This window comes from Equus quagga, chromosome 1, assembly GCF_021613505.1.
Source record: "Equus quagga isolate Etosha38 chromosome 1, UCLA_HA_Equagga_1.0, whole genome shotgun sequence".
Classification (NCBI taxonomy): Eukaryota; Metazoa; Chordata; class Mammalia; order Perissodactyla; family Equidae; genus Equus; species Equus quagga.
This window is the reverse complement of record NC_060267.1, coordinates 143,401,530-143,416,492: the sequence shown is the minus strand read 5'-3', so window position 1 is coordinate 143,416,492 and position 14,963 is coordinate 143,401,530. Positions and strand designations below refer to the sequence as shown.

The following is a 14,963-nucleotide window of genomic DNA, read 5'->3' as shown; positions in this document are numbered from 1 at the left end:
AATCTCTGTATCTCCCTTCTAGTTCTGTCACTCAACCTGCCATGCAGATTTAGCTGGGTCACGCACTGCAGCCATCTATTTATCAAATTGGCACAAAAATCATCTTGAATATAACTCCCTGGAGCGTCTATAGCCTCCACTGCCAAAGAACCCCTCGAGATAATTGGATCTAGAAATGAACAGACTGACAAGCCAGAACATGACATAAACTAACGGGACCTCCACTTGTTTATTAACTTCAACAATAGCTACTATAAATAATGGCCTTCGAAACTAGGAGGAAGAGATTTATTGTAAAAAGAAAATAAGTCAGTCTTCAAAGTACATTAGAATAAACATCAATTATATATATATATATATCTTTAAAATAAAATAAATGGAACAAAGGAAAGTTTTTGGTACAGTAGAATACTGGGAGTTAGAAATGGTGGAGTTAGAAAATCTTCATTTTGCAACCATTACAAAGTTAAAAATAATAACTACACATTGATTGAACCAAGTGATCAAAATTCACTTCACCAGGAAGGGGCAAATCAACATCATGAGCCTCTGGATGTGATGGATTGAGAAGGACACATCCCTCCTCTGGGGTTGTCCTGAATCTAACCATCAGGAACCATCAGATACACCCAAATTGAGGGAGATTCTACAAAATATCCAGTGTATGTTCTTCAAAAATGTCATGAAAGACAAAGACAGCCTGCAGGACCATTCCAGATTAGACACATGTCTACGAAAACATACAATCCTGGATTGGATTCTATACCAGAAAATAAAGCTATAAAGGACATTATTGGGACAGTTGACGGAACTGGAATATGGATGGCAGATTAGTAACAGAATTGTATCAATGTTAAATTTCCTGATTTTGATTACAGTAGTTAAGTAAAAGAATATCCACTTTGTCAGGAAATATACACTTACGTATTAAGGGGTGACGAGGCACAATGTCCCTCACTTACTCTCCAATGGTTCAGAAAAGATATGTGTATATGCAGATAGACATGGGCAGAAGATAGAAGTGTTAACAATGGGTGACTATGGAGAAGGTAACTGGGAGTTCTTTTACTGAAATTAGGTCAAAGAGAACAACTACACCCAGTCCACTGGCTGCCACCAAAGCCACCCACCCTGGCCCCAGTTTCCGTGTGGACTCACCATTCTTCTGAGAATCCTCAGCAGAAGCTTCTGCTCCTTTGGGTCCTCTTTGGATGTCAGTAAATGAGCAAAGCTCTCTGCATTTTCAGGAGACAGGCTGTCTGGGTTTTCCCCGCCATACAGCTGCACCAGTATAGACAGACACTTGGATGAGACTTCAAAAATTTCAGGATCCTCATTAGGAAGCTGAAAATTAACAAAAGGACTACTTAAACTTCATCAAAGATGGTGTTGGTATTCCTCAAGAACTGCAGTAAAATTTGGCTTCATGATGGAACATCAATCTGAGTGCGAAGCTTGACTAACTTGAATATTTTTTTGAATAGACCTTTTTCAAAATGCATACGGTAACTCAAAAAAGGCTCAAGCACAAAATCAGAAGAAAGTCCTGCAGTCCTTTCTTTAATCGATAGTCAAGAAGGGCCTGTAACAAGCAGAGGACCAACAAACACTTTATATGCATATTGAGTACATGCACACATACATCTAGGTGTGTGTGCATCCAGAGGTGTGGAAACAATGTGATTTTTCAGAGGCACATCCCTTACGTTCTTGCTTACTATTAACTTGCTTAGGAAAAATCCACTTCCTAGAAGATATTAAGGAACATTTTGAACTTGTCTGTGTCCAAATCATTATTGACTAAACAGATGGGAGAGAAAGCATTTTTTCAGTGAGTATTAAAAGGTACGATATGAAATAATAATTATACTATAAGCATTTTAACCTTTTTATTTTTTTAACTTTTATTTGTAACAGCTTTATTGAAATATAATTCCTTTGCCATACAATTCACTCATTTACCATGTACAATTCAATGGCTTTTAGTATATTCAGAGTTGTGTGATCATTACCACAATCAATTTTGGAATTTTTTCATCACTCAAAAAGAAACCCCAAACCCTTTAGCAGTCCCCTTGCCATCATCTCCTCCTCCCCACCCCCAGCATCTGCCCAGTAATCAACTGCTTTCTGTCTCACTGGGATTTGCCTATTCTGGACATTTCAGATACATGAAATCATATAAAATACGATCTTTGTAACTGGCTTCTTTCACTTAGCCTAATGTTTTCAAGATTCATCCATGCTGTAGCACGTATCAGTATTTCATCTCTTTTTGTTGCCTAATAATCTTCTGTTGTATGGATATGCCACATTTTGTTCATCCATGCATCAGCTAACGGACATTTGAGTTGTTTTCGCTTTTTGGCTATTATGAATAATACTGCTATGAACATTTGGGTTGAAGTTTTTGTGCAGACATATGTTTTTGTTTCTCTTGGGTATATACCTTGAAGTGGAATTGCTGGGTCACATGGTAACTCTATGTTTAACCTTTTGAGGAACTGGTAGACTGTTTTCCAAAGCTGCCATTAGCACCAGCAATGTATGAGTGTTCCAGTTTTTCCACATCCTCAGTGACACTTGTTATTATGTGCCTTTCTTTTTTGGTGAGGAAGATTGTCCCTGAGCTAACATCTGTGCAAATCTTTCTCTATTTTTTTTTGTATGTGGGATGCTGCTACAGCACGGCTTGATGAGCAGTGTGTACGTCTGTGCCCAGGATCCGAACCAGTGAACCCCAGGCTGCCAAAGTAGAGTGTGTGAACATAACCACTACATAACTGGGCTGGCCCCATCTGTCTTTTTAATTACAACTATCCTAGTGGGTGTGGAGTAGTAACTCACTGTGGTTTTTCATTTGTATTTCCTTGATGGCTAATGGTGTTGAGTGTCTTTTCACGTGCTTATTGCCCATTTGTATATCTTTGGAGAAAAGTCTGTTCAGATCCTTTGCCCATTTTTTAATGGGTCATCTGTCTCTTTATGATTGAGTCTAAGTGTTATTTATATATTTTAAATACAAGTCCCTTAGCAGATATATGATTTTCAAAACTGTTTTTCCATTCTGTGGATTATCTTCATTTTCTTTTAGTGTCCTTTGAAGCATAAAATAGTTTTTATTTTGATGAAGTTCAACTTATCTACTTTTTTTATTGTTTGTGATTTTGGTATCATACCTAAAACCATTACCTATCCCAAGGTCCTAAGATTTATGCTTCTTCTAAGAATTTTTATAGTTTTAGCTCTTACATTTACTTTTTCTTCTAAGTATTTTATAGTTTTAGCTTTTACATTTAGGTCTTTGATCTATTTTGAGTTAATTTTTATATATGGTGTGAGTAGGGGTCCAACTTCATTCTTTCACATGTGAACGAATCTTTTGAGATATTTGTAGTTTCATATTGTTGAGTTGTAAGAGCAACTCAGAGAGATCTCATATATACTTCACTGAATTTCCCCAATGGAAACATCTTGCATAATTATAGCAGAATATCACAACCAGGAAATTAACACTGACATAATCATTGACTTTATTCAGATTTTACTGCTTTTAGATGTACTTGTGTGTGTGTGTGTGTGCGTGTGTGTGTGCGTGTGCGCGCAATTAGTTCTATGCAATTTTATCACATGGGTAGATTTGGTGACACCCACCACCTCAAGACACATAACAGTTCCATTATAAAGATCCCTTTCATGGCAAAAGCCAACTCTTTCCCTCCTCCACCCCTAGTCAATGGCAACCACTACCTTGTTTGCCATTTTGTCATTTCAGGTAAGTTACAGAAATGGAAGCATACAATATGTATGGCTTTCTTCAGTCAACGTAATTACTTTGAGATCCATGCAAGTTTTTGCGTGTATCAATAGTTCTTTGCTTTTTATTACTAGTTGTATCCCATGGTATAGATGTACCACAGTTTAACTACTTGCTTGTTAAAGGAAATTTGAGTTGCTTCAATTTGGAGCTATCCCAAGTAAAACTTCTATGAGAATATTTGTACAAGTCTTTGTGTGAACCTAAGCTTTCACTTCTCTGAGATAAATGCCCAAGAATGCACTACTGTGAAGCTCATGTTTAGTTTTCAAGAAACTAGCAAATTGTTTTCCAGAATGGCTGTACCTTTTTTATTATCTTACTTTCCTAGCAACAATGTGCGGGAGATCCAGTTTCTCTGCATCTTCACCAGCACTTGGTGTTATCACTATGTCAGCCACTCTGATAGGGAGAGGGGTAAGAACTCACGGTGGTTTTAATTTGCACTTCCCTAAAGGCAAGTGACAATGAATATCTTTCTATCTGTTCATGTCTTTTGCCCTTTGGTACCTGGACTTTTTCTTATTGTTGACATCTGAAAGCTCTTTAAATATTCTAGATACAACTTCTTGCTCAGATATTTGGTTTGCAAATGTTTTCTCCCAGTCTATAGGTTGTCTTTCCACCCACTTCGCTGAGTTATTTGCAGAGAGAAAAGTTTGATTTTGATTGACTCCAATTTATTGATTTTATTTCTTATGGGTTGCACTTTTGGTGTCAAGTCTAAAAACTCTTTGTCTAGCCCTCAGTCCTGAAGATTTCCTCCTATTTTTTCCCTAAAAGTTTAAAATTTTACATTTAAGTAATTTAAATTAAATGAGCTAATTTTTATATAAAGTATAAGGTTTAGGTAGAGGTTCTTTTATTTATTTATTTTTGCCACCAAATGGGCAATTGCTCTAGCAGGATTCTTAAAAATTTGTTCCTCCACTGAACTGCTTTTCTACCTTTGTTGAAAATCAGTTGGGCATGTTTGTGTGGGCCTGTTTCCGAGGGCTGTACTCTATTCCATTGATCTAGGTGTCTACCCCTCTGTCAATAACACGCTGCCTTGTTACTGTAGCTGTATAATAAAGCTTAACACCAGGTAGAGTGTTTCTTCGCACTTTATTCTTCTTTTTCAAATTATTTTAGCTATTCTAAGACCCGTTACTTTCTATATAAATTTTACAATGAGCTTGCCTATTTACAAAAAGCCTTGCTGAAATCTTAACAGGAATTGTCTTAAAACTGTCTATCCAATTGGGGAGAACTGACATTTTTACTCAGTTGAGTCTTCTAATCCGTGAACATGCTATGTCTCTCCATTTATGTGTGTCTTTCATTTCTTTCATCAGCATTTTGCAATGTTGAGGATACAGATTCTATATATGTTTTGTCATATGTATATCTAAATACTTAATTTTCTTTGGTACAACTATAAACGGTGCTTTTAATTTGTTTCCACATGTTCATTGTTAGCATATAGTAAGGAAATTGTTTTTTGTTTGTTGATCTTATATCCTGCAAGCTTGTTGAACTCACTCATTCTAAGAGTATTTTTGTAGATTCCTTGCAATTTTCTACATAGACAATTGTGTCGTGTGTCAACAGGGATAGTTTTATTTCTTCCTTTCCAAACAGTATATTTTTTATTTCTTTTCTTGCATTATCGTGCTGGTTACCATGTTGAATAAAACTGTGGGGAGCAGACACCCTTCGCTTGTCCTCAATCATAGGGAGAAAGGATTCAGTCTTTCACCAGTAAGTATGATGTTAGCTGTAGGTTTTTCATAGATGCTCTTTATCAAGTTAAGGAAGTTCTCCCTCTAATCCTAGTTTGATGAGAATTTTTATCATGGGTGCTGGATTTTGTCAAATACTTCTTCTGCAATAATTGACATGATCATGTGATATTCCTTCTTTAGCTTGTTTATATGATAGAATATCTTGATTTTTTTTTTTTTTTGAGGAAGATTAGCCCTGAGCTAACATCTGTCGCCAATCCTCCTCTTTTTGCTGAGAAAGAGTGGCCCTGAGCTAACATCTGTGCCCATCTTCCTCTATTTTATATGTGGGACGCCTACCACAGCATGGCTTGATAAGTAGTGCATAGGTCTGCACCAGGGGTCCAAACTGTTGAATCCCGGGCAGCCAAAGCAGAGCACGTGAACAGAACTGCTATGCCACCAGGCCACCCTCAACATTGATTAATTTTTGAATGTTGAACAAGCTTTGCAAATCTGCAATAAATCTTGCTTGGTTATAGTGTTAATTCTTTTTATACATTGGTGCATTCAATTTGCTAATTTTTTTGGAAACTTTTCCTGTTAAGTTTATGAGAGATATTGGTGTGGAGTTTGGGGTTATTTTTTGTCTTTTTGATTTTGTGTTTGTAATTTCTTTGAGTTTAGTGTCAGGGTAATACTGTCTTTATAAAATGAGTTGGGAAATATTCCAACTCCTCTTAAAATTGATGTTAAAAATTCTTTTAATGTTTGGTAGAATAGTCCAGTGAAACCATCTAGGCCCAGAGATTGCTTTTCAGGAGCTTTTAAACTATAAATTCAATTTCTTTAATGATTAGTAAGGTGTTCATCTTGGTTGAGTTTTGGTAGTTTTTGAAGAATTAGCAAACTTCTTCTAATTCATAGAATTTATGAGCATAAAATTGTTCCAAATATTCCTTTATTATCTTTTTTTTTCATTTTTTAAGAAAGTTTGGCCCTGAGCTAACATCTGCTGCCAATCCTCCTCTTTTTGCTGAGGAAGACTGGCCCTGAGCTAACATCTGTGCCCATCTTCCTCTACTTTACATGTGGGATGCTGCCACAGCATGGCTTGACAAGCGGCACATATGTCCACACCCGGGATCCAAACCAGCAAACCCCAGGCCACCAAAGTGGAACATGTGAACTTAACCACTGTGCCACGGTGCCGGCCCCTCCTTTATTATCTTTTTCACGGCTGCAGATCTATACTGACATCTCCTGTTTCATTCCTTATATTGGTGATTTTGTCTTTTTTTTGTCAGTTTGCTAGAGATTTTTCAATTTTATTGATGTTTTTAAGTGTCAGGTTTGTGTTTCATTGATCTTTCTCTATTGTTTTCCTGTTTTCAATTCCATAAATGTCTGGATTTATCCTTATTATTTCCTCCCTTTTGCTTGCTTTGGGTTAATTTTGCTGTTCTTTTTCCAGTTTCTGGAGACAGGAACTTAGATTATTGATTTAAGACCTATCTTCTCTTCCAATGTAGGCTTATGTTGCTATACCTATCCTCTCAGCACTGCTTTAGCTGCATCCCACATATTTTGATGTATTTTCCTTTTCATTCAGTTCTATGCATTTTTAAGACTTCCTCTGAAGCCACCTCAAAGGAATTATTTACAAGTATGGATTATTTAGAAGTATGTTTTCTTTTTGACCCATGGATTATTCAGAAGTATGTTTTCTTTTTAAGTGTTGGAAATTTTTATACTGTCTTCAGTTATTGATTTCTAGTTTGATTCCACTGTGGACAGAAAACACACTCTGTATTACTTCCATTTATTTTACATCTATTGATGTTTGTTTTATGGCCCAGGATGTGGTCTATATTGGTGAATGTTCCATGGGTACTCTAAAAAATGTGTATTCTGCTGTTGTTTGGTAGAATGTTCTAAATATGTCAATTATATCCTGTTGGTTGATTGCGTTCAATTTTTCTATATTCTTGATGGTCTTCTATCTAGTTGTTCTACTAACTGCTGAGAATGGGGTCTGAAGTTCTCAACTATAATTGTGGATTTGTCTACTTATCCTTGTAGCTCTATCATTTTTCACTTCGTATATTTTGAGGTTCTATTGTTTGGTGTGCATACATTTAAAATGGTTATGTCACCTCAATAGATTGCCCTTTTATCATTATGTAATATTCCTCTGTCCCTAGTAATTTTTTTTGCTCTGAAGTCTACTTTTTCTGATGTTAAGATAGCCACTCCTGCTTTTTAAAAATTAATATTTGCATGATATATACTTTTCAACCTTTTACTTTCAACCTGCCTATATCATAACATTTGAAGGTTTTTTTAGAGAACATATCATTGGATCATGTTATCTATTTAGCCATCTCTGTCTTTTAATTGGTACATTTAGACCATTTACATTTATGGTAAATATTAAAATGGTAGGGTTTAAGTCTAACATGCAACTTTATTGTTTGTTTCCTCTGTTTCTTCTTCTGTTTCCCTCTCTCTTTTCTTTTTAATCTTCCTGTAGATTACTTGAACATTTGTTTTATGTTTCCAAAACAATGATTAAAGTTCTCCTTTACTCCCAATATTAGTTTCCCAGGACCGCCATAACAAAGTACCACACACTGGGTGGCATAAACAACAGAAATTTATTGTCTCACACGTCTAGAAGCTAGAAGTCTGAAATCAAAGAGCAGGGCCCTGCTCCCTCTGAAGCTCACAGTGGAATCCTGCCCTGTTTCTTTCTAGCTTCTGATGATTTGCTGGCAATCATTGGCATTCCTTAGACTATAGCTGTGTAACTCCAATCTCTGCCTCCGTCATCATAAACCCTCCCTGTGTGTCTCTGTCTTCACATAGTTGTCTTCCTATAAGGACACCAGTCATATTGGATTAGGGGGCCCACCCTACATGGCTATGACCTCATCTTAACTAACTTCATCTGGAATAACACTATTTCTAAATAAGGTAACTTTCCAAGGTACTGGGAGTTAGGACTTCAACATATCATTTTTGTGGGGAACACAATTCAACCCATAATACTTCCTATCAACTTTGTTTCTTGTGTACTCAGCTGTTTAATGACCTCGGTTTCTCTGCTTCTTGCTGTTATGCTTTCCCAAATGTCTGGTGGTCTTAGATTTTCCATTTTCTGAATGAAAGATTGGGCAGACTACCATAGGCAGCTGGCTTGGATTTCCTCTGCATTTGTATATGTCTGTTTCTTCAAGAGGGGCTTCTCTGTGTTCTGTGATTTCCTCAAACTCTGCAACGCTCCTTTCTAGGCCCTAGCCCCACACTAGAAATCACATCGGACAATCAGTTCATCCTCTTTATGGTGCAGTTCTTGATTCATTATGTTGGAATAAACTGGGGCAAAATGGACAAGAGGAGGAGCCTGATTGGCCTGCCTATTCTAAATGATAATCTCCAATTAGCCCAGTAAGTCCCTAGGGCCTCTATCAGTTTTTCACCTCTCTCTAAGTTTATAGATCTTCTGCATCTATTCGTACCTTCTGGTTCGTTTTCTCCTATGTGTGTTCTGGGTAATAGGTTTATTCACTATTTTGATTCAGTCCCATCTGCTTTCTATCATCTAGTAATTGCACAAAATTTCTTTTCCATTAAGAGCCTCTCTTTCTGTTCTCCCAGCATTGTAATGTATATTTAATCTTGTCCTTATTTTCATAGATTTTGAGTTTGGTGAGATAGGCACAGGTATTCAGGCTTCTATTTCAATCTACTTTAACATTTCTTGATTTTTGGGTTAATTTTGCCATACTGTTCAAATAATTGGAGGATGTTTATCATAAGTAATATTTTCAAGGGTCGTTTATTTCCTAGATCCTTGCAAATCTGATAATGTCTGCTCATTTCTGGCCAAAAAAAAAGACTGACAGTATAAAAGTCTTCCCATTTTCCCCGGAATAACAGGGAAAGGATATACCCAACAGCCTGCAAGAACAAACTAGCAGACAAATACACAAAACAATGGTTTTTAAGACACTCCAATCTCTGCAGAACTCTCTGCCTCTATCTTCATTGTGTTGACAAGCTGACTCTAAAGTTCCATATGGAAATACAAAGGACACAAGATAGCCAAAACAAATTTGAAAAAGAAAAAAGTTGAAACACTAATGTTACCTGATTTCAAGACTTACTATAAAGCTAAAGTAATCAAAATAGCATGGTACTGGCATAAACTTAGACACATAGGTCAATGAAACAGAATAGAGAGCCCAGAAATAGACTTGCACAAATACAGACAACTGATTTTTGACAAAGTTGCAAGGACAATGCAGGTGAGAATACATTTTCAACACATGGTGCTTAAACAATATGCAAAAACATGAACTTCAATTCATACCTTTCACCATGTACCAAGTTAACCCCAAATGGTTGAGAACATAGGTCAATTCCAGGGCTAAAGTGGCCCAGAATCACTAGGGAACATCCACATTCAATCAATGAAAGAACCCTGAATCCTGAGGAGTCCCTGAAACTCATCTGATTCTTACAAAAAAAAAAAAAAAAAGTGGTTGATAGACCTAAATGCAAAACCTAAAACTATAAAACTTCTAAGAGAAAACATAGGTAAAACTTTTTGACTTTGGATGAGAGAAAGATTTCTTAGATATGAGTGCAAAAGCACAAGTTTCACAAGGAAAAAATAATGGTAAAACGGACTTCATCTAAATTAAAAACTTCTTTCCAAAAGACACTGTCTAATTCATAAAATGCTCAATAAAAAGTATGTATTACCACCACTACCCGCATCACAGAGTGTCCCTTTAAAGGAGATCCATGAAAAAGTGTTTTTTCAAACCCAAAAACTGGAAAATGTTTCTTGCCCCAAGGAACTATCTCCCTCCCACTCGTCCCACTTCCTGGGCCACCTACATCTTGGAAATGATTATATTTACAGTTTTGTCCAGCAACCAAGACTCTCAAGGCCAAAACCATGGCCCAACTTTAGTAATTATATTAAACATCATATTTGTACAGAAATTTCCATTTGGGGTCTTGTATTTTTCTGTCAACCCTAACTATATTGCAAACATTCTTATTAGCCAACTCAAATGCTCTGTGGGAGAGATGAGATAATAAATAAACTCACACACACACACACACAACTTGGAAACATCTCATAGTAAACTTACACTTGAACTTTACAAACTGTTTTAAAACAATTTAAAATCACAGTTGTACTGTGTTTACTTCCCTTTATTCAATCTATACAATACAATGGATTTCAAAATCTTTCTCATTTTATATTCTATTTTAAAAATATTTCCTGGGGCTGGCCCCGTGGCCGAGTGGTTAAGTTCGCGCGCTCCGCTGCAGGCGGCCCAGTGTTTCGTTGGTTCGAATCCTGGGCGCGGACATGGCGCTGCTCATCAAACCACGCTGAGGCAGCATCCCACATACCACAACTAGAAGGACCCACAACAAAGAATATACAACTATGTACTGGGGGGCTTTTGGGCAGAAAAAGAAAAAAATAAAATAAAATCTTTAAAAAAAAATAAAAAAAATAAAATAAAAAAAAAATATTTCCTGGTGCAGTGTTCTGTCAAAAATTATATGAGAATACTTATTTTCAGAGAAGAGAATATATTAACCAAAGGAAAAAAAACCCCAATAATACAACGTCTTATGCTATCTCAAAAAAAAGACTCCCTTTGCCTTGTTAGGACATCTTTAACAAGATTTCACATTAGGCCACCAATCCCTGTTCCTCTTCATTTTAATATATTTCTCCTGCCCAAATTCAGCTGAAGCGGCAGCAGAAAATATCATTAAGCTGATGAATGGTGGTAATTCCAGATGATATTGTCCAAGGAAACACTACCGCCCACAGCCTTGCCCCTGCCCTCTTCCCTTTGAGAAGTAAGGATACTCTTTAGTCTCAACGAGCCCAGCAGATTATATTCTTAAATGTGAAAATTTAGAATGAAGAAAACCTGCCACTATCATTACTGATTTAGTTGTAAGTCTATATATCACAGGTCAGAGTGCCAGGGTTTTAAAAAAAAATCTGAAAACGAGTTGAAAGTCACTGGTAGGTCAAGTCTGCCTTGACTTCTGGGCCTCCTCTCCTGCCCTGACTAACTCAAAACGAACTTCACATTTTCCTTGTCAATAACTAAAGACTGGAAAGATGCAGCTCACTAAAAACATCATAACCAGTCAAGACAGAAGGAAATTTAAACGATTCTACTGAAGCGGCAAAGCTGCAGAAACCATAGAGGGTAAACATGTCAACACCAACTGCTAAGATGCTGGCTTTAGTGTAAAAGCTTTGGCCTGGCCATATGCTGCTTTCTGCTCTTTCTCTGGCTCTCCACCTTAGACGTTCAGATGGATTCTGCTACCACTGGGTGAGAAAAGGATGTTCAAGACAGCCACCCAAGAAGTAACCAAATGTTCCACCATGCTTCCACTTGTGCCAGCTATAATCTATTTTCCACACAGGAGCCGAGGTGATTTTTTTGAGAAGACTCTAATCAGATCATATGACTCTCCTGCTTAAAACCTCCAATGACTTCTCACTGCACGTAGAATATGGTCCAAACACCTGGCTATGATCCACAAGACGCTGTCTGAGCAGTGAAGCAGCATGACTGGAGTGAATGTACAAGAAGAGACTAGACAATGAGGTCAGAGAGGAGAGCAAGATGATACAGAGCCTGCACAAACCTAAGTCAGGTCTTCATTCACTAACTGAACCACCATTGGCTTAGACAGTCTTAGATAGCTAGTGGATCTATGAGTACAGAGTTCAGAGTACAGGTCATGGCTAAAGATACAAATTTGGAAATCCTCCAAGAACAGACATCACTGAAAGCCAACTACAGAACAAGATCACTCGTGGAGAGGGTGGCAGCCCAGTACACCATGGGTGAGGAGTTTGGAAAGCTTCTGTTTAAGGAAGCCTCACCATCACGTCTACCACCACCACCCCTCAGAAGATTCAGGAATGCTTTACTCTAGGGTACTGTCTGATTTCTTCTCAGCATCAACATCTTTGGGGAAAAGTCCCGGCATTATTTTGGGGGCACATACTTTGTCTTCCGCATGTAGAAAGTGGAGAAGAGCATTAGAGCACGCAAACGTGAAGTTGTTCTTCATACAGACTTTTGAAAATGCCCCTATTTTCATCTCCTCCTCTGTGGCCAGAGGTGCTGTGGGGCTTTAGCAGGAAGGCCAACTCCCACCGCCATTTGGGAGCCTCACAGAATGTTTTTGGGCCAGGCTTCCTCTGCCCTGACTAATCCTCCTACAGGCTTCCTTCCATCCTCCAGAAATATGTTGAAATCTTAATCTGCTACTGACTCCCATTTCCCCTTTCTTTCTGTTGTTATAAGTTTATTCCTATTTGAGTTCCTGCCTTTTTCCTTTTAAAGGCGTGTTGAGAGAGAGGGGAGATGAGGGAGTGAAAGAAAATAGTGAAAAGAGGCCTTCCTATTCAAGATTTTCTTGGCAATCTCACATTTATTCCAGAGGATCATTTTAATGAACTAAAATAGTGTAGATGGAATGATTAAAATTACCTTAAATTTGTATCTTAATTTGGGAAGAATTTATATTTTAAATCTTACCATCAGGTACCTGGCATGTCTCTCCATTCATTTAGGTCATATTTTATCTCTTTCAAAATGTTTTATAGTTATATCATCATAGGACTTGCATTTTCTTGTTACATTTATTTTTGGCCTTTTGTATGCAGCCGTTTTAGTCACTAGTGTGAAAGGAGTTTTCCCCCATTTCTATTTCTATCAGATAAATTTCTATTTCTATCAGATAAATTGCAATAAAAAGAAAAGCCATTATTTTTTCTGTATTACATATACCATCAACTTACTGAAATTTGCTTTCTGGTTCCAACAAATTTTTTATTTCAATCTTTTTTTTCTAGGTATAAAAATCTTATCAACTGCAAGTAAGGAGCATTTTTAGACTTAACATTTCTTTTTCTTAACTTATAGCATTATCTATAGCCCCCCCAACCCCAACTATTAGTGGTAGTAGAAGGGCATTCTTCTTTTTTCAATTTTAATGAAAATGCTTTCAGTGTTTATTTAAAACGTGTACTATTAATTTTTAGGAAATAACTTTCAACATGTTTGGAAGAGTCACTCTATCATAAATTGAGTTTTAAAAAATGAAAAATGGAGAGTTGAACTTTTTTTTTAATTAATTAATTTATTTATTTTAGTAAGATTAACCCTGAGCTAACATCTGCTGCCAATCCTCTTTTTTTTGCTGAGGAAGGCTGGCCCTGAGCTAACATCTGTGCCCATCTTCCTCTACTTTATATGCTGGATGCCTGCCACAGCATGGCTTGCCAGGCAGTGCCATGTCCGCACCTGGGATCGGAACCGGCAAATCCCGGGCTGCCGAGGTAGAACATGCGCACTTAGCTGTGACGCCGCCAGGCCGGCCCTGAGAGTTGAACTTTTTAGCATCAATTATTATGGTCATGTTTCTCTTTCAATTTTTTAAAAGACTAAATTATGCTTATCTAGTACTTGAACTATTCTTGAATTCCTAGTTCAAACCTTATCTGGTTATATTGGTCCTTTAATATATTGCTAGATTTGATTTACTCTGTCTTTTTGAAATTTTCTTGCCTAGATTCCTAAGTGAAAGTGATCTTCAATTGTTCTATCTTATTTTAAAGCAGGTTATGACGTTAGACTTATTATTGCTTTATGAAAATAACCAAGAAGCTTTTCATCTTTTCCTATATCTGAATTATTTCAATTGTATAGGAGTTGTCTATTCCTTGAAAATTTAGAGCTCATATGTAAAACCACTTAGGCCTGCAATATTTTTTTTTTTTTTTTAAAGATTGGCACCTGGGCTAACAACTATTGCCAATCTTCCTTTTTTTTTTTTTTTTTCCCTTCTTTTTTTCCCCCACCCCCCCCCCCCCCCCCCCACCCCGCCCCGTGTTACAGAGTTGTATATCTTAGTTGCATGTCCTTCTAGTTGTGGGATGTGGGATGCCACCTCAACGTGGCCTGACAAGTGGTACCATGTCCGTGCCCAGGATCTGAACCCTGGGCCAGTGCAGCAGAGTGTGCGAACTTAACCACTCAGCCACGGAGCTGGCCCCTGGCCTGCAACATTTTAATGACAGATCTTATGGATGCAAAATATCACATTACTATGATCCAGTTTTCTGTCATTTTGGGTTTTTTTTTCATATAAGCTTTTTCTTTTGGTAGTAACTAATGGAATTCTAGTATTTACCCTTCAAATTGGCAGCCCTTCTAAATGCTTATGAAAGAAATCTTAGCAGGATAATAGAGATAAAAATGTCCCTTCTTTCCCTGCAGCTGCAGAAAAGCAGATTCTATTCTGTGTCATAAAATAGTCCTTGAAAATGTCATTTCCAATAAAGAAGTCTTGTAAAATATCCAGAA

The 14,963-nt window shown here is 37.2% G+C and overlaps 1 protein-coding gene across 8 annotated transcripts in view; it reads right to left on the bottom strand.

Moving 5' to 3' along the window:
- Nucleotides 1-14,963, bottom strand: part of ULK4 (unc-51 like kinase 4) — a 512,778-nt gene that overhangs the window by 118,098 nt on the left and 379,717 nt on the right. For all 8 annotated transcript variants that reach the window (XR_006885343.1, XM_046640226.1, XM_046640162.1 and 5 more), the window contains one exon: nt 1,159-1,344. Coding sequence is in view for 7 of the 8 variants with exons in the window: in XM_046640226.1 (XP_046496182.1) it covers nt 1,159-1,344 (186 nt within the window). In the remaining variant the exon portion in view is untranslated. The remainder of the gene's footprint in view (nt 1-1,158; nt 1,345-14,963) is intronic.